At 43.9% G+C, this 21,078-nt stretch overlaps 1 protein-coding gene across 1 annotated transcript in view; it reads right to left on the bottom strand.

Moving 5' to 3' along the window:
* The window catches only part of LOC128690536 (sorbitol dehydrogenase), a 44,567-nt gene extending 27,646 nt beyond the window's left edge, over positions 1–16,921 (bottom strand). Inside the window, exons 1-2 of the mRNA XM_053779221.2 lie at positions 16,800–16,921; positions 682–715 (exon numbers count right to left, since the gene is read on the bottom strand). Of these exons, the coding sequence (XP_053635196.2) occupies positions 682–715; positions 16,800–16,847 (82 nt within the window). The 5' untranslated portion in view covers positions 16,848–16,921. The remainder of the gene's footprint in view (positions 1–681; positions 716–16,799) is intronic.
* Between the last annotated feature and the right edge of the window lie 4,157 nt (positions 16,922–21,078).

A 21,078-nucleotide genomic window follows, 5' to 3' on the forward strand; every position in this document is an offset into this window, starting at 1 on the left:
ACTTGCTCTACCACCTGTGCTCCCTCACCTGTACCACCACCTGCTCTACCACCTGTACTCCCTCACCTGTACCACCACTTGCTCTACCACCTGTGCTCCCTCACCTGTACCACCACCTGCTCTACCACCTGTACTCCCTCACCTGTACCACCACCTGCTCTACCACCTGTGCTCCCTCACCTGTACCACCACCTCCTCTACCACCTGTAATCCCTCACCTGTACCACCACCTGCTCTACCACCTGTACTCCCTCACCTGTACCACCACCTGCTCTACCACCTGTACTCCCTCACCTGCACCACCACCTGCTCTACCACCTGTACTCCCTCACCTGTACCACCACCTGCTCTACCACCTGTACTCCCTCACCTGCACCACCACCTGCTCTACCACCTGTACTCCCTCACCTGTACCACCACCTGCTCTACCACCTGTACTCCCTCACCTGCACCACCACCTGCTCTACCACCTGTACTCCCTCACCTGTACCACCACCTGCTCTACCACCTCTACTCCCTCACCTGTACCACCACCTGCTCTACCACCTCTACTCCCTCACCTGCACTACCACCAAAATACAGCTCCTTGGTTTAATGAATATGGAAAGAAGAAGAAAAAGAAAAAGAATGTATTTATTATCACAAGCCCTATTATTAATAGAGTGGTAGACTAGCACTTACCATTTGGGTTGAGAGGTGGGATGGGATGCGTCTCCTGGAAATAGAATCATACAGTTAATTGTGCATTAACTGGAGGAATTCAGTTAATCGAAGAAATAAGTAAATTATAAATTGGGTTATAAGATAATCAAGAGTAAACACATCTAAAACTACCGTATATATTATTACAATTACGTAGAAGCGCTAATCTCGTAGGGGGTCATACAGCGCCAGCTATATATATTCTGAGAGAAATACACCCCTCAGGGTATATATCCTGTCTATAATGGTACAAAATTGTAATGAATGTGTAAGTCTTGAGAGGTAAAATTTAGGGTTTAGTTAATTTAATGTTTATTATGCACCCCATACCCATTGTGTGAGCGGTATTCAAAAGATTACAGAGGTACATAATGGGTCCAGGGACTGGGCCTCAAATTTTTGATAGCTGAACAAGGTACAAAAGTAATGAATCATGTAAGTAAATTTACTTACTTACGTTTATACATGGCTACAATCATGAACAAATTATAGAGTAATGAGCAATTCACATGTCCACACCCGGTCACAACTGTAATTGGTTATTGGTGCAAATATTAATTGTTGGGTCTCACACACACACACACGCACAATCAGTGAATCATTGAAAAATCCCCAGACATCATAGCAGTCACAGAAACAAAACTTGCTGAGACAATAACAGACACAATCTTCCCAATGGGATATCAGATCCTGAGGAAAGATAGAAGGAGTAGAGGGGGAGGAGGGGTTGCACTGCTCATAAAACACCGATGCGGATTTGAGGAAATGGAAGGCATGGACATGACTGGAGAAAGAGACTACATTGTAGGTACAATTCAGTCCGGAGAACATAAAGTAGTCATTGGAGTGATGTATAACCCACCACAGAACTGCAGGAGGCCAAGAGAGGAGTACGAAGAAAACAACAGGGTGATGGTGGACACACTGGCTGAGGTGGCAAGAAGAGCTCACTCGAGCAGAGCAAAGTTACTGGTAATGGGCGATTTCAACCACAGGGAGATCGACTGGGAAAACCTGGAGCCACATTGGGGTCCCGAAACATGGAGAGCCAAGATGATGGATGTGGTACTTGAAAACCTCATGCATCAACATGTCAGGGACACAACCAGAGAGAGAGGGGAGGATGAGCCAGCAAGACTGGATCTTGTGTTCACCCTGAGCACTTCAGACATTGAGGACATCACTTACGAGAGGCCCCTTGGAGCTAGCGATCACGTGGTTCTGAGTTTTGATTATATAGTAGAGTTACAAGTGGAGAAGGTAACAGGAACTGAAGGGGACAGGCCAAACTATAAAAGGGGGGACTACACAGGTATAAGAAATTTCCTGCAGGAGGTTCAGTGGGACAGAGAAATGGTAGGAAAATCAGTAAACGAGATGATGGAATATGTGGCAACAAAGTGCAAGAAGGCAGAGGAAAGGTTTGTTCCCAAGGGAAACAGAAATAATAGGAAGACCAAAACGAGTCCTTGGTTTACCCGAAGGTGTAGGGAGGCAAAACCTAACTGCAACAGAGAATGGAAAAGGTACAGGAGGCATAGGACCCAGGAAAACAAGGAGATTAGTAGAAGAGCCAGAAACGAGTATGCACAGATAAGGAGGGAGGCCCAGCGACAGTATGAAAACGACATAGCATCGAAAATCAAATTTGACCCGAAACTGCTGTATAGCCACATTAGGAGGAAGACAACAGTCAAGGACCAGGTGATAAGGCTGAGGAAAGAAGGTGGAGAACTCACAAGAAACGATCAAGAGGTATGTGAGGAGCTCAACACGAGATTTAAGGAAGTATTTACAGTAGAGACAGGAAGGACTCTGGGGGGACAGACCAGATGGGGACACCAGCAAGGAATACACCAACAAGTGTTGGACGACACACATACAGATGAGGAGGAGGTGAAGAAACTGCTAAGGGACATCGATACCTCAAAGGCAATGGGACCAGACAACATCTCCCCGTGGGTCCTTAGAGAAGGAGCAGATATGTTGTGTGTGCCACTTACTACAATCTTCAACACGTCCCTGGAAACTGGGCAACTACCTGAGGTATGGAAGACGGCAAATGTAGTTCCCATTTTTAAAAAAGGAGACAGAAAAGAGGCACTAAACTATAGACCTGTGTCATTGACGTGTATAGTATGCAAAGTTATGGAGAAGATTATCAGGAGGAGAGTGGTGGAGCACCTGGAATGGAACAAGAGTATAAATGCCAACCAGCACGGATTCATGGAAGGCAAATCCTGTGTCACAAACCTTCTGGAGTTTTATGATAAAATAACAGAAGTAAGACACGAGAGAGAGGGGTGGGTTGATTGTATCTTCTTGGACTGCAAGAAAGCCTTTGACACAGTTCCTCACAAGAGATTAGTGAAGAAGCTAGAGCATCAGGCGCATATAACAGGAAGGGCACTGCAATGGATCAGAGAATACCTGACAGGGAGGCAACAACGAGTCATGGTACGTAATGATGTATCACAGTGGGCACCTGTGACGAGCAGGGTCCCACAGGGGTCGGTCCTAGGACCAGTGCTATTTTTGGTATATGTGAACGACATGATGGAAGGGTTAGACTCAGAAGTGTCCCTGTTTGCAGATGATGTGAAGTTAATGAGGAGAATTAAATCAGATGAAGACCAGGCAGAACTCCAAAGAGACCTGGACAGACTGGACACCTGGTCCAGCAAATGGCTTCTCGAATTTAATCCAGCCAAATGCAAAGTCATGAAGATAGGGGAAGGGCACAGAAGACCACAGACAGAGTATAGGCTAGGTGGCCAAAGACTGCAAACCTCACTCAAGGAGAAAGATCTTGGGGTGAGTATAACACCGAGCATGTCTCCGGAAGCACACATCAATCAGATAACTGTTGCAGCATATGGGCGCCTGGCAAACCTGAGAACAGCATTCCGATACCATAGTAAGGAATCGTTCAAGACACTACACCGTGTATGTCAGGCCCATACTGGAGTATGCAGCACCTGTTTGGAACCCGCACTTGATAAAACACGTCAAGAAACTAGAGAAAGTACAAAGGTTTGCGACAAGGTTAGTTCCAGAACTAAGGGGAATGTCCTATGAAGAAAGATTAAGGGAAATCGGTCTGACGACACTGGAGGACAGGAGGGTCAGGGGAGACATGATAACGACATATAAAATTCTGCGTGGAAAAGACAAGGTGGACAAAGACAGGATGTTCCAGGGAGGGGACACAGAAACAAGAGGCCACAATTGGAAGTTGAAGACACAAATGAGTCAGAGAGATATTAGGAAGTATTTCTTCAGTCACAGAGTTGTCAGGCAGTGGAACAGCCTGGAAAATGATGCAGTGGAGGCAGGAACCATACACAGTTTTAAGACGAGGTTTGATAAAGCTCATGGAGCGGGGAGAGAGAGGGCCCAGTAGCAACCGGTGAAGAGGCGGGGCCAGGAGCTAAGAATCGACCCCTGCAACCACAAATAGGTGAGTACACACACACACACAAGCGGGGTCCCACAGGGGTCAGTCCTAGGACCAGTGCTGTTTCTGGTATTTGTGAACGACATGACGGAAGGAATAGATTCCGAAGTGTCCCTGTTTGCAGATGACGTGAAGTTGATGAGAAGAATTCATTCGATCGAAGACCAGGCAGAACTACAAAGGGATCTGGACAGGCTGCAGATCTGGTCCAGCAATTGGCTCCTGGAGTTCAACCCCACCAAGTGCAAAGTCATGAAGATTGGGGAAGGACAAAGAAGACCGCAGACAGAGTACAGTCTAGGGGGCCAGAGACTACAAACCTCACTCAAGGAGAAAGATCTTGGGGTGAGTATAACACCAGGCACATCTCCTGAAGCGCACATCAACCAAATAACTGCTGCAGCATGTGGGCGCCTAGCAAACCTCAGAACAGCATTCCGACATCTTAAAAAGGAATCGTTCAGGACCCTGTACACCGTGTACGTTAGGCCCATATTGGAGTATACGGCACCAGTTTGGAACCCACACCTAGCCAAGCACGTAAAGAAACTAGAGAAAGTCCAAAGGTTTCCAACAAGATTAGTCCCAGAGCTAAGAGGTATGTCCTACGAGGAAATAAACCTGACGACACTGGAGGACAGGAGAGACAGGGGGGACATGATAACGACATACAAAATACTGAGAGGAATTGACAAGGTGGACAAAGACAGGATGTTCCAGAGATGGGACACAGCAACAAGGAGACACAGTTGGAAGTTGAAGACACAGATGAATCACAGGGATGTTAGGAAGTATTTCTTCAGCCACAGAGTAGTCAGGAAGTGGAATAGTTTGGCAAGTGATGTAGTGGAGGCAGGATCCATACATAGCTTTAAGCAGAGATATGATAAAGCTCACGGTTCAGGGAGAGTGACCTAGTAGCGACCAGTGAAGAGGCGGAGCCAGGAGCTTGGACTCGACCCCTGCAACCTCAACTAGGTGAGTACACACACACACACACACATACACACACACACACACACACACACACACACACACACACACACACACACACACACACACACACACACACACACACACACACACACACATGTCCTACGAGGAGAGGTTAAGGGAAATCAACCTGACGACACTGGAGGACAGGAGAGATAGGGGGGACATGATAACGACATACAAAATACTGAGAGGAATTGACAAGGTGGACAAAGACAGGAAGTTCCAGAGATTGGACACAGTAACAAGGGGACACAGTTGGAAGCTGAAGACACAGATGAATCACAGGGATGTTAGGAAGTATTTCTTCAGCCACAGAGTAGTCAGTAAGTGGAATAGTTTGGGAAGCGATGTAGTGGAGGCAGGATCCATACATAGCTTTAAGCAGAGGTATGATAAAGCTCACGGCTCAGGGAGAGTGACCTAGTAGCGATCAGTGAAGAGGCGGGGCCAGGAGCTCGGACTCGACCCCCGCAACCTCAACTAGGTAAGTACAACTAGGTGAGTACACACACACACACACACACACACACACACACACACACACACACACACACACACACACACACACACGGGAATTTAATCCCGCAAAATGCAAAGCCATGAAGATAGGGGAAGGGCAAAGAAGACCGCAGACAGAGTATAGGCTAGGTGGCCAAAGACTGCAAACCCGCTCAAGGAGAAAGATCTTGGAGTGAGTATAACACCGAGCATGTTTCCGGAAGCACACATCAACCAGGTAACTGCTGCAGCATATGGGCTTCTGGCAAACCTGAGAACAGCGTTCCGATACCTTAATAAGGAATCGTTCAAGACACTGTACACCGTGTATGTCAGGCCCATACTGGAGTATGCAGCACCTGTTTGGAACCCGCACTTGATAAAGCACGTCAAGAAACTAGAGAAAGTGCAAAGGTTTGCGACAAGGTTAGTTCCACAGCTAAGGGGAATGTCTTATGAAGAAAGGTTAAGGGAAATCGGCCTGACGACACTAGAGGACAGGAGGGTCAGGGGAGACATGATAACGACATATAAAATACTGCACGGAATAGACAAGGTGGACAAAGACAGGATGTTCCAGGGAGGGGACACAGAAACAAAAGGTCAGAATTGGAAGTTGAAGACACAGATGAGTCAGAGAGATATTAGGAAGTATTTCTTCAGTCATAGAGTTGTAAGGCAGTGGAATAGCCTAGAAAGTGATGTAGTGGAGGCAGGAACCATACATAGTTTTAAGACGAGGTATGATAAAGCTCATGGAGCGGGGAGAGAGAGGACCCAGTAGCAACCGTTGAAGAGGCGGGGCCAGGAGCTAGGACTCGACCCCTGCAACCACAAATAGGTGAGTACACGTGAAGCAGTATCGCTAAATAGTGCTCCCAGGATTTAGCGTTCTAGTGGCTGTTCTAAGATATTATTAGCGGTCATCGTACGTGAGTGAATCAGTGAACATACCTACAAAGAGTGTAACAGCTTTCAAGAGTGCGAATAATGTGATAAGATCAAGAATTTTACAATTTAAATTTGAATGAATGTTGAGTGAGGGAGGGTAGCAGTCAGCTGATGACGCTGCTGGCACCAGTGTGGACACAAACTATACAAACATATTAATTGGGTTAACAGTGTGATCTGAAATATTAACAAATGCAGATATTGGTTGTTATAGCAGCAGTGTAGTTATAAGGTCATAAACGAGTGATTAAGTAAGTACTGGAAGTAAGAAAATATTAGTCAATCCCCAGCTGTTGTTGTGAATGTAGTTAATATCATCAGATTTGTATGACCATAATACTGTACTAAAGAAAAAAGAATGAATACCAAGTCTTAAAATAAAAATAAAATAAAAACTTGAATGCATGATAAAGTTCCTGAAGGAGTTACAAAAGTGAAGGAATTGATAGCAGCCAACCAGCAGGAACCTCCATTGTTGTGCAGACGACATCACTTGCCTATTTGTGGTTAATTTTGGTTAGTGTCTAAAGTGTCAGTGTCTCGCCCTGCTGGTTGTATGCTATACCATCACTCTCTCCCTATTTCAGTACCAGGAGATAGATAGTGGTAACCCTGATAATGTTTAGTAAATTATCTAAATACCTTCAGAATAGTTGTGTAGCCTAGTGCCCCCCCCCCCCCGTCTTTCTGACAGCGACAAGCTAGTAAACAAGTACGTACATACAAACACACGTGTTCACCAGTAATTATTGTTATAATAAATATTGGTATATATTAATAAGGAATTGAGTGAGAAATAATCCTATAATCTTCAAAAAGTAACGTAGCCTAGTGTGCAAAGATCCGGGCCGGGAGAGTACCGGTGAACCAACAACAATAACAATAGTGTTAACGTGACCCCCCCCCCCTTCCCTCTTTTTCAAAGTACAAGCTAGTAAATACACACTCACACAAACACAAGTGTACACAGTAAATATTATATAGTATATATTAGTGTATATTCATAAGGAATTGATTGTGAAATTTTTTTTATAATAGTATTCAAAAGAGTAGCACGCGCACGAGCACACACATACACACCTATACACACACACACACACACACACACACACACACACACACACACACACACACACACACACACACACACACACACACACACACACACACACACACACACACACACACACACACACACATATATACATACACACACACATATACATACACATACACACACACACACACACATACACACACACCTGGAAAGAAACAAGTGTATAATTGACAACCAGCACGGTTTCAGGGAAGGAAAATCCTGTGTCACAAACTTACTAGAGTTTTATGACAAGGTGACAGAAGTAAGACAAGAGAGAGAGGGGTGGATCGACTTCATTTTTTTGGACTGCAAGGCCTTGCAATGGATAAGAGAATACACAGTCATCCTCACAAGACAGGTCAGTACTGCATTCTTGGTAAAGCTAGAGGGATCAGGCCTTCTTTGCACACATAACAGGAAAGGCACTGCAATGGATAAGAGAATACCTAACAGGGAGGCAACAACGAGTCATGGTACGTGACGAAGTGTCAGAGTGGGCGCCTATGACAAGCGGGGTTCCACAGGGGTCAGTCCTAGGACCTGTGCTATTCTTGGTATATGTGAACGACATAACGGAAGGGATAGACTCAGAAGTGTCCTTCTTTGCAGATGTCCTTGAGGATCAGGCAGGACTACAAAGAGACCTGGACAGGCTACAAGCCTGGTCCAGCAACTGGCTCCTTGAGTTTAACCCTGCCAAATGCAAAGTCATGAAGATTGGGGAAGGGCAAAGAAGACTGCAGACACAATATAGTTTAGATGGCCAAAGACTGAAAACCTCACTCAAGGAAAAAGATCTGGGGGTGAGTATAACACCGAGCATATCTCCTGAGGCGCACATCAATCAGATAACTGCTGCAGCATACGGGCGCCTGGCAAACCTACGGATAGCGTTCCGATACCTCAGTAAGGATTCATTCAAGACTCTGTATACCATTTACGTCAGGCCCATACTGGAGTATGCAGCACCAGTTTGGAATCCACACCTAGTCAAGCACGTCAAAAAATTAGAGAAAGTGCAAAGGTTTGCAACAAGACTAGTCCCAGAGCTACGGGGATTGTCCTACGAAGAAAGGTTGAGGGAAATCGGTCTGACGACACTGGAGGACAGGAGGGTCAGGGGAGACATGATAACGACATATAAAATACTGCACGGAATAGACAAGGTGGACAAAGACGGGATGTTCTAGAGAAGGGACACAGACACGAGGTCACAATTGGAAGTTGAAGACTCAGATGAATCAAAGGGATGTTAGGAAGTATTTCTTCAGTCATAGAGTAGTCAGGCCGTGGAATAGCCTAGAAAGTGACATAGTGGAGGCAGGAACCATACATAGTTTTAAGGTGAGATATGATAAAGCTCATAGGGCAGGGAGAGAGAGGACCTAGTAGCAATCAGCGAAGAGGCAGGGCCAGGAGCTATGACTCGATCCCTGCAACCAAAAATAGGTGAGTACACACACACACACACACACAAGCCTAACCTAACACATTAGCTCATAATTCCCCCCATCACACACACATTTTTACAATAAGCTGAAGCAGCTAGAACATCCCAACAGGATAAAAACAAAATGGGCTCTCAAAAGGGAGGACGTAAAGGCAAGGGAACCGATGATGGCTGGTCAGAAAAGGAAGAATGGGTAGAACGGCTCAAGAACAAAATGGAACAACAATGGGAGAAAAGGTTAAACGAGCTTTGCAATAACGTGTTAGAGCAAATATCTGCAGAGAGCAAGTAGTGGGAATCATGAGCTGTAGTAGCTGAGGCAAAGATACAGAGATTGGAGGAAGAAATGGATGTGCTGAAGCAGGATCTCAAGATGAGGTCCGAAAGGAGCAAGATGACTGAAATGGGAACATCAGCAGACAGCGAGGAGTAATATCAGGCCATCAATCATGGTGTCTGGGAGATGATTAGGGAAACAGCAAAGGAGATGCTTAAATCAGATCCAGAGATACAGAGGGAAAAGAAATGGAAAGAGGAGAGGGAGAGGTCAATAATTATTCATGGGCTTCAGGAGACTGAAAGAAAGCATTGGGAGAAAACAGAGATTAAGAACATCATTGCAATAACAGGAGAGAGGGACATGTCTCAGGTAGAAAATTTTCACAGACTTGTGGGGTATTCGAGGGGAAAAAAATCTATCATGTGGGAGTTCGACACGTGGATTAGGTAAGAAATACTCACGTAGGCTGGTAGTACGTATAATTACAGATAATGTGTGTAACGCCCTTGCAGCCGTACCTATCTCCTTGCTCACACTCGTAACACTGACTGACTGGCCGCCCACGTACCCATATGAGGGTCTTAATGCCAGGTCAGCTCAATATGAATAGACAGTGACTCAGGCAGAGACGGTTGGTCGTGAGTCAACTGGCACAGTGGTTACTGGTAACTGGTTACTACTACTTGAAGTCTCTACCTTGGATAGAAAAGGTTAGGGAAGTCCGACCTCGGACACGCAGGTGAGAACCAGATACTCCACTAAGGGAGGACACATGAGTCGGTTCTACGAGAAGGACATGTCGTAACTGCTTATCCTTAAACAAACTAGACCTAATAATATTGACTTGCGCACCAGAGTCCATGAACAAATGAACGGGCGCATTATAAACAGATGCTTGCACTATAGGGCCTATGGTTGCATTGGAAGTTATGTGCAAACAAAAAGGTGGAGACTTCACTGCTTCCTTCCTTGTTGTCGACCAGATTACTTTCCCTGGTGACCTTCTACTGGGCTTTGCTTCCATGCGAGACTTACGCATTGTGCTCGACCCTTATCGATGGCATGCCCAAATTGACGACTTGATCGTTCCATTCTGGGGTTACCAGCTTGGATCAGAAATCTGTTATACTGCTGCAGAGTATGATGTACGGATTAAGTCCTTACAAGCTAATGCATTCTCCAGTAGCGTACCCAAGCGGTCAGGCACTGGTAATTCTGTCACTCCCATCAGTGTTCCACCTATACCTTCAGACTTGCAGGATAGTCCGATGCCTCAAGTGTCCGAGGACGCTCAGATTGCCTTGAGTGCACAACCTATCCCTGCAATGCCTGCTAGTTCGAGTAGTAGTTTCTCCACAGGGGACGCCTTGTCGGAAAACAATTACTTGCAACTAGTAATGCCATCTCTTGTTGATGTCACATGCCGTCTGCAGAAAGACGTCTCTGTTGCGGCTAGTGGTCTCACTAGAGTGTCTGTTGTTGTTCCTAGTGTTCCAGATGGTGATAACGTCCTAGTTGACAGTGATTCTTGCAAAGTAAAAGGTCTATTTGTTGAACCATCCTTACATGTTGTAAGAGATAGTAAGATCCATTTCTTCCTGGCCAACACTTCTGGTCACAGTGTTCGCCTCAGGGCAAATACCAATCTTGTTGACCTTGTTCACTATCCTTATCCTGTTCAGGTAGAGGATGAGTTGTCACCTGACCAGTGGGTCGGTGCTATTTCTGCCGGGGAGACCTCATCCACTTCACTGGATCAATCTGTTCCACCAGTTGAGGAGAAAGACTTAGCTCCCACTGACTTCCCAGATGAAGTCAAGCGTTTGTTGACTCTGTTGAACAAACGTCGTAAAGCCATTGCTTTACCAGGTGAGAAGATGGGTATAACGAACTTATTATCCCACCGCTGTCACCATTTATCATGTGGGAGTTCGACACGTGGATTAGGTAAGAAATACTCATGTAGGCTGGTAGTACGTATAATTACAGATAATGTGTGTAACGCCCTTGCAGCCGTACCTATCTCCTTGCTCACACTCGTAACACTGACTGACTGGCCGCCCACGTACCCATATGAGGGTCTTAATGCCAGGTCAGCTCAATATGAATAGACAGTGACTCAGGCAGAGACGGTTGGTCGTGAGTCAACTGGCACAGTGGTTACTGGTAACTGGTTACTACTACTGATAAATCGACCAATCAGATTGACATTCAAGATGTGGTAAGGAACAGGATACTACAACAGAAACCACTGTTAAAGGACTCCAGATTATCAAAAAGTGTTCCTAAATTGAGACTGAAAATGAGAGCAAGACAAAACCAGTGGAAAGAAAGAGAGACAGGACAGGCAACGACAGACAGGAAAACTCAGCCTTTGGGGGAACATCAAACACAAATGCTTGCAGAAACCTCTCAACCCCTGTCACCACATATCAACTAAACACAGTAAACAGAAACGAACCTCACTCCATAGCCACCCCCCTTCCCAAGCACTAATTCCACAATCACAGCAGCCTCCCATAATATTGTGCCCTGCCTCCCACCCTCCCAGCCTGTACCTTCCTCTTTCATCTCCCAAAATACAGTAATGGAAAGGAAGCTAAATGTATGGTATGCCAATGCAGATGGAATAACAAATAAGAGTGAAGAGTGGCAAAAATGCATCATTGATGCATCACCTGACATCATAGCACTAACAGAGACAAAACTTACAGGGATGATAACAGATGCAGTTTTTCCACCTGGATATCAGATTATGAGGAAAGACAGAGAGAACAGAGGAGGGGGAGGAGTAGCATTGCTCATAAAAAGCCAGTGGAGTTTTGAGGAGATGGGAGGAATGAAAAGAAGGGAAACAGACGACTTCATTGTAGGAACACTTCAGACTGGTGGTCCAAAGGTGATGATAGCAGTGATGTATAACCCACCACTTAACAGCAGGAGAACAAGAGAAGAGTATGATGTGAGCAAAAGGGCAATGGTGGATACACTAGCTGAAGTGGCCAGGAGGGCTCATATGGGTAGGACAAAATTGCTTATAATGGGGGATTTCAATCATAAAGTGATTGACTGGGAAAACCTAGAGCCACATGGGGGACCAGAAACATGGAGGGCTAAGATGGAGGCTGCATTGGAGAATTTCATGCATCAACATGTTAATGATACAACCAGAGAGAGAGGAGTGGATGTTGCAGCAAGGCTGGATCTCATATTCACCTTGAATAGTTCAGACATAAGAGATATCACCCACGAAAGACCCCTTGGCGCTAGTGATCATGATGTCCTGAGTTTTGAATATCTTGTTGAGTTAAAAGTGGAGAATGCACAAGCACGAGAACAAAGAGAGAAACCAAACTTCAAAAAAGGGGACTACATAGGAATGAGATGTTTCTTGCATGAAGTGCAGTGGGAAAGAGAACTAGATGGAAAGACAGTAAATGAAATGATGGAAATAGTAACCACTAAGTGCAGGGAGGCAGAGGAAAGGTTCATACCAAAGGGCAACAGAAAAAATGGTAAGACCAGAGTGAGCCCATGGTTTAATTGGAGGTGTAAAGAGGCCAAAGCCAAGTGTGATAGAGCATGGAAAAGGTACAGAAGGCAAAGGACTCAAGAAAACAAGGAGCTGAGCAGAAGAACCAGAAACGAATATGCAAGGATAAGGAGAGAGGCCCAGAGGCAATACGAGAACGACATAGCATCAAAAGCCAAATCTGAACCAAAGTTGTTATACAGTCACATTAGGAGAAAAACAACAGTCAAGGACCAGGTAATCAGGCTGAGGAAAGAAGGAGGGGAGCTCACAAAAGTGACCAAGAAGTATGTGATGAACTAAACAAAAGATTTAGAGAAGTATTCACAATAGAGTCAGGAATGCTTCCAGCAAACTGTGGAGGTAGGGTGCACCAGCAGGCACTGGACACAATACACATAACCAAGGTAGAGGTGAAGAAACTGCTAGACGAACTCGATACCTCAAATGCGGTGGGCCCAGATAACATATCTCCATGGATACTGAGAGAGGGAGCAGAGGAACTGTGTGTGCCATTAGCAGCAATCTTCAGTAAATCTGTCGAAACAGGGCAGTTGCCTGAGGCGTGGAAGACAGCACATGTAGTTCCAATTTTTAAGAAAGGGGACAGACAGGCAGCATTAAACTACAGACCAGTGTCACTGACTTGTATAGTATGTAAAGTCATGGAAAAGATTATCAGGAGAAAAGTAGTGGAACACATTGAAAAGATTGGGGTCATACATAACAGTCAGCACGGTTCCAGAGATGAGAAATCCTGTGTCACAAATTTACTTGAGTTCTACGATAAGGTAACAGAAGTAAGACAGGAGAGAGAGGGATGGGTAGATTGCATCTTTTTAGATTGCAAGAAGGCTTTTGACACAGTACCACACAACAGACTGGTGCAAAAATTAGAGGAGCAGACAGGAATAACAGGGAAAGTGCTGCAATGGATCAGGGAATACCTGACAGGAAGGAAACAACGTGTGTTGGTATGTGCTGAAGTGTCGGAGTGGCGAATGTGTCGAGTGGGGTTACACAAGGTTCAGTCCTAGGCCCGGTGCTGTTTCTTGTATACGTGAATGACATGGTGGATGGAATAGATTCAGAAGTGTCACTGTTCGCTAATGATGTGAAACTGATGAGGAGAATACAAGTGGGCGAGGATCAGTTAAGATTACAAGGGGATCTGGACAAACTACAAGTATGGTCCGACAAATGGCTCCTGGAGTTTAACCCCAGTAAGTGTAAGGTCATGAAGATTGGGGAAGGACACAGAAGACCACAGACGGAGTACAGGTTAGGAAACCAACAGCTGCAAACGTCAGTTAAAGAAAAGGATCTTAGGGTAAGCATTATAACGAACATGTCCCCTGTGGCACACATTAATCAAATAACTGCTGCAGCATATGGGAGATTGGCAAACCTGAGATTGGCGTTTAGACATCTGAGTAAGGAGTCATTCACGACATTGTACACAGTGTACGTAAGGCCTATACTGGAATATGCAGCGCCAGTATGGAACCCTCACTTAGTCAAACACGTCACGAAATTGGAGAAAGTGCAAAAATTTGCAACACGATTAGTCCCGGAACTGAGGGGTATGTATTATGAGGAGAGGTTAAGGGAACTCAACCTGATGAAACTAGAGGATAGGAGGGATAGAGGGGACATGATAACAACGTATAAAATACTAAGAGGCATTGACAAGGTGGACAAGGATCGAATGTTTCAGAGATGGGATACAGAAACAAGGGGACACAATTGGAAAGTGAAAACCCAGATGAGTCATAGGGATGTTAGGAAGTATGTCTTTAGTCTTAGAGTGTCAGGAATTGGAATAATCTGGAGAGTGAAGTAGTGGAAGCAAGTTCCATAAATAACTTTAAGAAGAGGTATGACAAATATCATGGAGCAGGGAGAGAGTGAATTAGTATCGACCAGTGAAGAGGCAGGGCTAGGAGCTATGACTCGACCCCTGCAACCACATATAGGTGAGTACACACGAATATGCATACACACGAGCACAAGCACTCACACATATATGAGTGCACAAATTTTTCGAGCTTAATATAATGCTTAAATCCAACAGGTAATCAAGATTTCAGTTATTCTCACGTTATTTTAAGCATTTTCTGATTGCCATAATTTTTTATTCTTCTTTTTCTTCTTCGTCTTAGTATTATTATAGTCACAACGAAACCTTTCGGGTACACAACATCCCGTACTGTTTGCATCTCATCTACCCAAGTTCCTGATTACTGACGAGTCTATATTGTTACAACGTTTCGATACTTTTGATTTATCAAACACTTGATAAAGGATATACTTTAATATGAATATGAGGCAAAACACTGCACCAATAAGGCAATCAATTTGTTACCATACTGGAGGCGCTGCTCCGTCTCTCTGACACACAGGTTGTAAACCTGGGGTATCCATTTCCCTTAAGGGTATGGGAACCAAAACAATGGGGATATGGGACTCGATCTCTGAACAATTTGCCATTTTTCTATAAATAAATGTGATAAAATCCTTTTGATATTCTTTCAGCTGTGCTGTTGCTAGCTATCCATATGTAAAGTAAAACCGAACTACTGACATCTTTTGAAGTATATGGTACCTAATATTAAGAACATATGGTGGTGGTGGTGGTGATAATATCGACAGTCTGGCGAAGGGGGTATGGGGATATATTGGGCAATTCAAAGGGGGTCTGTAATAGTAAAAAGGTTAAGAGTCCCTTTACCTTTGATGAGTATCGAGAGTATTTCTACTCCCGGAGCCCAGCCATGGGCCAGGTTCGTCTGGTGCTAGCTTGGTTAACTAGGATGTTGCTGCTGGAGGCCAGCTGCTCCACATATCCCTCACAGCCTGTTTGATCTGACACCCGAGGAAGATACCTGTGCAATTTCCTCTTGAAGACTTCTACTCTACACTTGTTCCAGCCGTGTCTAGTAAGATGCTGAATAATCTGGGGCCACGGATGTTGATACAGTGTTCCCTTATTGTGCCCACCGCACCCCTGGTTCATTTTGCACTTGTTCCCATATTTCTCATTCCAGTATGATGTTACGGCAGTGTGCAGATTTGGGACCAAATCTGCACACTTCAGTGAGCACAGATTTAAGACTTCAAGGCGTTCCCAGTAATTTAATTGCTTTACTGGCTCTATGCTGGCCGTAAACGATATCGGTATTTGTTCCCGCTGGTATTTTCTAGCCTTGAATGGGACCATCGACACAACAATATTCCAAATGAGGGAGCACTACCGATTGAAAAGTGTCACAACTGGCATTATTTCCCTTATTTTGAAAGTTCTTATTACCCACCCCGTCATCGTCCTGGCTGTCGTGACTTTTGTCTTCTTGTGTTCATTGAAAGAAAGGTCAACTGGCACAATTATTTCCAAGTCTTTTAAGTGTTCCTTTCGTTCTATTTGACGATCCTCTTGAGTTTTGTATACAGTGTTCCTTCTAAGTTCATCATTCTTTCCATAACTAAGCAGTTGGATGTTATCACCAGTGAACGTCATGTTGTTCTCCACTGCCCACTGGAAAACACTGCTTATATCTTCGTGTAATTTTTCAGTGTCTTCTGCTATAGAATCTACAATAGTTCACTTGAGTAACAGGTTCTCATGCTGTGTTCCTATGTACCAGCATCAAATTTATAATTATTATTGTTACGATATTTATATGAAAGAGCTAAACCCGTGGGAATTATACAGCACCTAGGAAATATGAGGTTATCATATTTTAAATAAGAAAGTGAGAGTAGCTCCGGTTCCTTGATCACATAGGTAATACAATGAGCCTAAATAAATATAATGAACATAGTAATTGTACTTGCCAGACGCAGGTCAGCCAGACCATGGAGCACAGGGAAGGTGTTCTCCATAACGTTACTCTCACTGTGGTAGCTGGTGCCACACTGACTACGCTCGCCCCTCCCTCACAGTAGTATATACTACCTAGAGTCCATTCTAACATTCATATGTTAATCTTTTTTACAGTCATAAGTAATATATATATATATATAATATATATATATATATATATATATATATATATATATATATATATATATATATATATATATACATATATATATATATATATATATATATATATATATATATATATATATATATATATATATATATATATATATATATATATATATATATATATATATATATATATACATATATATATACATATATATATACATATATATATATATATATATATATATATATATATATATATATATATATATATATATATATATATATATATATATGTGTGTGTGTGTGTGTGTGTGTGTGTGTGTGTGTGTGTGTGTCGTGCCGAATATGTAAAACTGGTCAATTAGCAAGAACTCATTTAAAATTAAGTCCTTTTTGAAATTTTCTCTTATACTTTTAAAGATATACTTTTTTCATTAATGTTAATGTAAAAAATTTTAATTTTGCACCAAAAGAATCTTAGAAAACTTACCTAACCTAAACAGGACACATGACCACAACACAAGACACAGATCTCTCTTTGATATACCTCGTGTCCATATCACACTGTGTAAAAACTTTATGCACATAAAGGGAACCAAAACATGGAATTCATTACCAGAAGATATTAAAGTAATCCAGTCTGAAAACCAGTATAAGACTCTTCTCAAAAGCCACTTAATCCTGGAGTTTACCTGGAGAGAGTTTCGGGGGTCAACGCCCCCGCGGCCCGGTCTGTGACCAGGCCTCCTGGTGGATCAGCGCCTGATCAACCAGGCTGTTGCTGCTGGCTGCACGCAAACCAACGTACGAGCCACAGCCCGGCTGATCAGGAACTGATTTTAGGTGCTTGTCCAGTGCCAGCTTGAAGACTGCCAGGGGTCTGTTGGTAATCCCCCTTATGTGTGCTGGGAGGCAGTTGAACAGTCTCGGGCCCCTGACACTTATTGTATGGTCTCTTAACGTGCTAGTGACACCCCTGCTTTTCATTGGGGGTATGTTGCATCGTCTGCCAAGTCTTTTGCTTTCGTAGTGAGTGATTTTCGTGTGCAAGTTCGGTACTAGTCCCTCTAGGATTTTCCAGGTGTATATAATCATGTATCTCTCCCTCCTGCGTTCCAGGGAATACAGGTTTAGGAACCTCAAGCACTCCCAGTAATTGAGGTGTTTTATCTCCGTTATGCGCGCCGTGAAAGTTCTCTGTACATTTTCTAGGTCGGCAATTTCACCTGCCTTGAAAGGTGCTGTTAGAGTGCAGCAATATTCCAGCCTAGATAGAACAAGTGACCTGAAGAGTGTCATCATGGGCTTGGCCTCCCTAGTTTTGAAGGTTCTCATTATCCATCCTGTCATTTTTCTAGCAGATGCGATTGATACAATGTTATGGTCCTTGAAGGTGAGATCCTCCGACATAATCACTCCCAGGTCTTTGACGTTGGTATTTCGCTCTATTTTGTGGCCAGAATTTTTGTACTCTGATGAAGATTTAATTTCCTCATGTTTACCATATCTGAGTAATTGAAATTTCTCATCGTTGAACTTCATATTGTTTTCTGCAGCCCACTGAAAGATTTGGTTGATGTCCGCCTGGAGCCTTGCAGTGTCTGCAATGGAAGACACTGTCATGCAGATTCGGGTGTCATCTGCAAAGGAAGACACGGTGCTGTGGCTGACATCCTTGTCTATGTCGGATATGAGGATGAGGAACAAGATGGGAGCTAGTACTGTGCCTTGTGGAACAGAGCTTTTCACCGTAGCTGCCTCGGACTTTACTCTGTTGACGACTACTCTCTGTGTTCTGTTAGTGAGGAAATTATAGATCCATCGACCGACTTTTCCTGTTATTCCTTTAGCACGCATTTTGTGCGCTATTACGCCGTGGTCACACTTGTCGAAGGCTTTTGCAAAGTCTTTATATATATTACATCTGCATTCTTTTTGTCTTCTAGTGCATTTAGGACCTTGTCGTGTCGTAGTAATCCAATAGTTGAGACAGACAGGAGCGACCTGTTCTAAACCCATGTTGCCCTGGGTTGTGTAACTGATGGGTTTCTAGATGGGTGGTGATCTTGCTTCTTAGGACCCTTTCAAAGATTTTTATGATATGAGATGTTAGTGCTATTGGTCTGTAGTTCTTTGCTGTTGCTTTACTGCCCCCTTTGTGGAGTGGGGCTATGTCTGTTGTTTTTAGTAACTGAGGGACGACCCCCGTGTCCATGCTCCCTCTCCATAGGATGGAAAAGACTCGTGATAGGGGCTTCTTGCAGTTCTTGATGAACACAGAGTTCCATGAGTCTGGCCCTGGGGCAGAGTGCATGGGCATGTCATTTATCGCCTGTTCGAAGTCATTTGGCGTCAGGATAACATCGGATAGGCTTGTGTTAATCAAATTTTGTGGCTCTCATAAAAAATTCATTTTGATCTTCGACTCTCAGTCTGGTTAGCGGCTTGCTAAAAACTGAGTCATATTGGGACTTGAGTAGCTCACTCATTTCCTTGCTGTCATCTGTGTAGGACCCATCTTGTTTAAGTAGGGGCCCAATACTGGACGTTGTTCTCGATTTTGATTTGGCATAGGAGAAGAAATACTTTGGGTTTCTTTCGATTTCATTTATGGCTTTTAGTTCTTCCCGCGATTCCTGACTCCTAAAGGATTCTTTTAGCTTAAGTTCGATGCTTGCTATTTCTCTGACCAGTGTCTCCCTACGCATTTCAGATATATTGACCTCTTTTAGCCGCTCTGTTATTCTTTTCCGTCGCCTGTAAAGGGAGCGCCTGTCTCTTTCTATTTTACATCTACTCCTCCTTTTTCTTAGAGGAATAAGCCTTGTGCATACATCGAGTGCCACCGAGTTAATCTGTTCTAGGCATAAGTTGGGGTCTGTGTTGCTTAGTATATCTTCCCAGCTTATATCGGTTAGGACTTGGTTTACTTGGTCCCACTTTATGTTTTTGTTATTGAAGTTGAATTTGGTGAATGCTCCCTCGTGACTAGTCTCATTTTGTCGGTCTGGGGCTCCACGCATACATGTCTGAACCTCAATTATGTTGTGATCTGAGTATATTGTTTTTGATATGGTGACATTTCTTATCAGATCATCATTGTTAGTGAAGATGAGGTCTAGTGTATTCTCCAGTCTAGTAGGCTCTATTATTTGCTGGTTTAAATTGAATTTTGTGCAGAGATTTAAAAGCTCGTGTGAGTGTGAGTTTTCATCAGAGCTGCCTCCTGGTGTTATTACTGCAACAATATTAATTGCTATATTCCTCCATTTTAGGTGCCTTAAGTTGAAATCCCCCAGGAGCAAGATGTTGGGTGCAGGAGCTGGAAGATTTTCCAGACAGTGGTCAATTTTTAACAGCTGTTCCTGGAATTGCTGGGATGTTGCATCCGGAGGCTTGTAGACTACCACAATGACTAGGTTTTGGTTCTCGACCTTTACTGCTAAAACTTCCACTACATCATTTGAGGCATTTAGCAGTTCTGTGCAAACAAGTGACTCTGCAATGTACAGGCCAACCCCCCCCCCCCCTTTTGCCTGTTCACTCTGTCACATCTGTATAGGTTGTAACCTGGGATCCATATTTCGTTGTCCAAGTGATCCTTTATGTGGGTCTCAGTGAAAGCCACGAACATTGCTTTTGCCTCTGCAAGCAGTCCACGGATGAAAGGTATTTTGTTGTTTGTTGCTGGCTTTAGACCCTGTATATTTGCAAAGAAGAATGTTATCGGACTGGTGGTATTGTTGGTACTGGGGGGGGGGATTTTTTTTCCGGCATTAGTATCTGTATCTGTTGGTTTGGAGTGGAGGCCATCGACTGTGGTTCCACTCTAGGAATGACTGGATTTGGTGTACGATTTCTGCCATTTCCTGCCAGTTTTTTTTCCTTCCTGGCACTAAAAAACCTCTCCCTCTTGAGTGGCTGTGGCTACCCAGGTTTTCCCATGGCCTGGATGTTTTGTATCTTTTTGTCCCCTTTAGATGGTATGACTGGCAATTTAAGTTATAGCACAGTCTTTCCTGTACTGAAGAGGTACACATTTCAGGGTGAAAAAGCTTACAGGAAGGGAGTTTGCATTTTTCTGTTGTCATATGGGCATGGCATTTTCTAGGGTGGTCA

The sequence above is a fragment of the Cherax quadricarinatus genome, chromosome 29 (assembly GCF_038502225.1).
Source record: "Cherax quadricarinatus isolate ZL_2023a chromosome 29, ASM3850222v1, whole genome shotgun sequence".
In the NCBI taxonomy this organism is placed as follows: Eukaryota; Metazoa; Arthropoda; class Malacostraca; order Decapoda; family Parastacidae; genus Cherax; species Cherax quadricarinatus.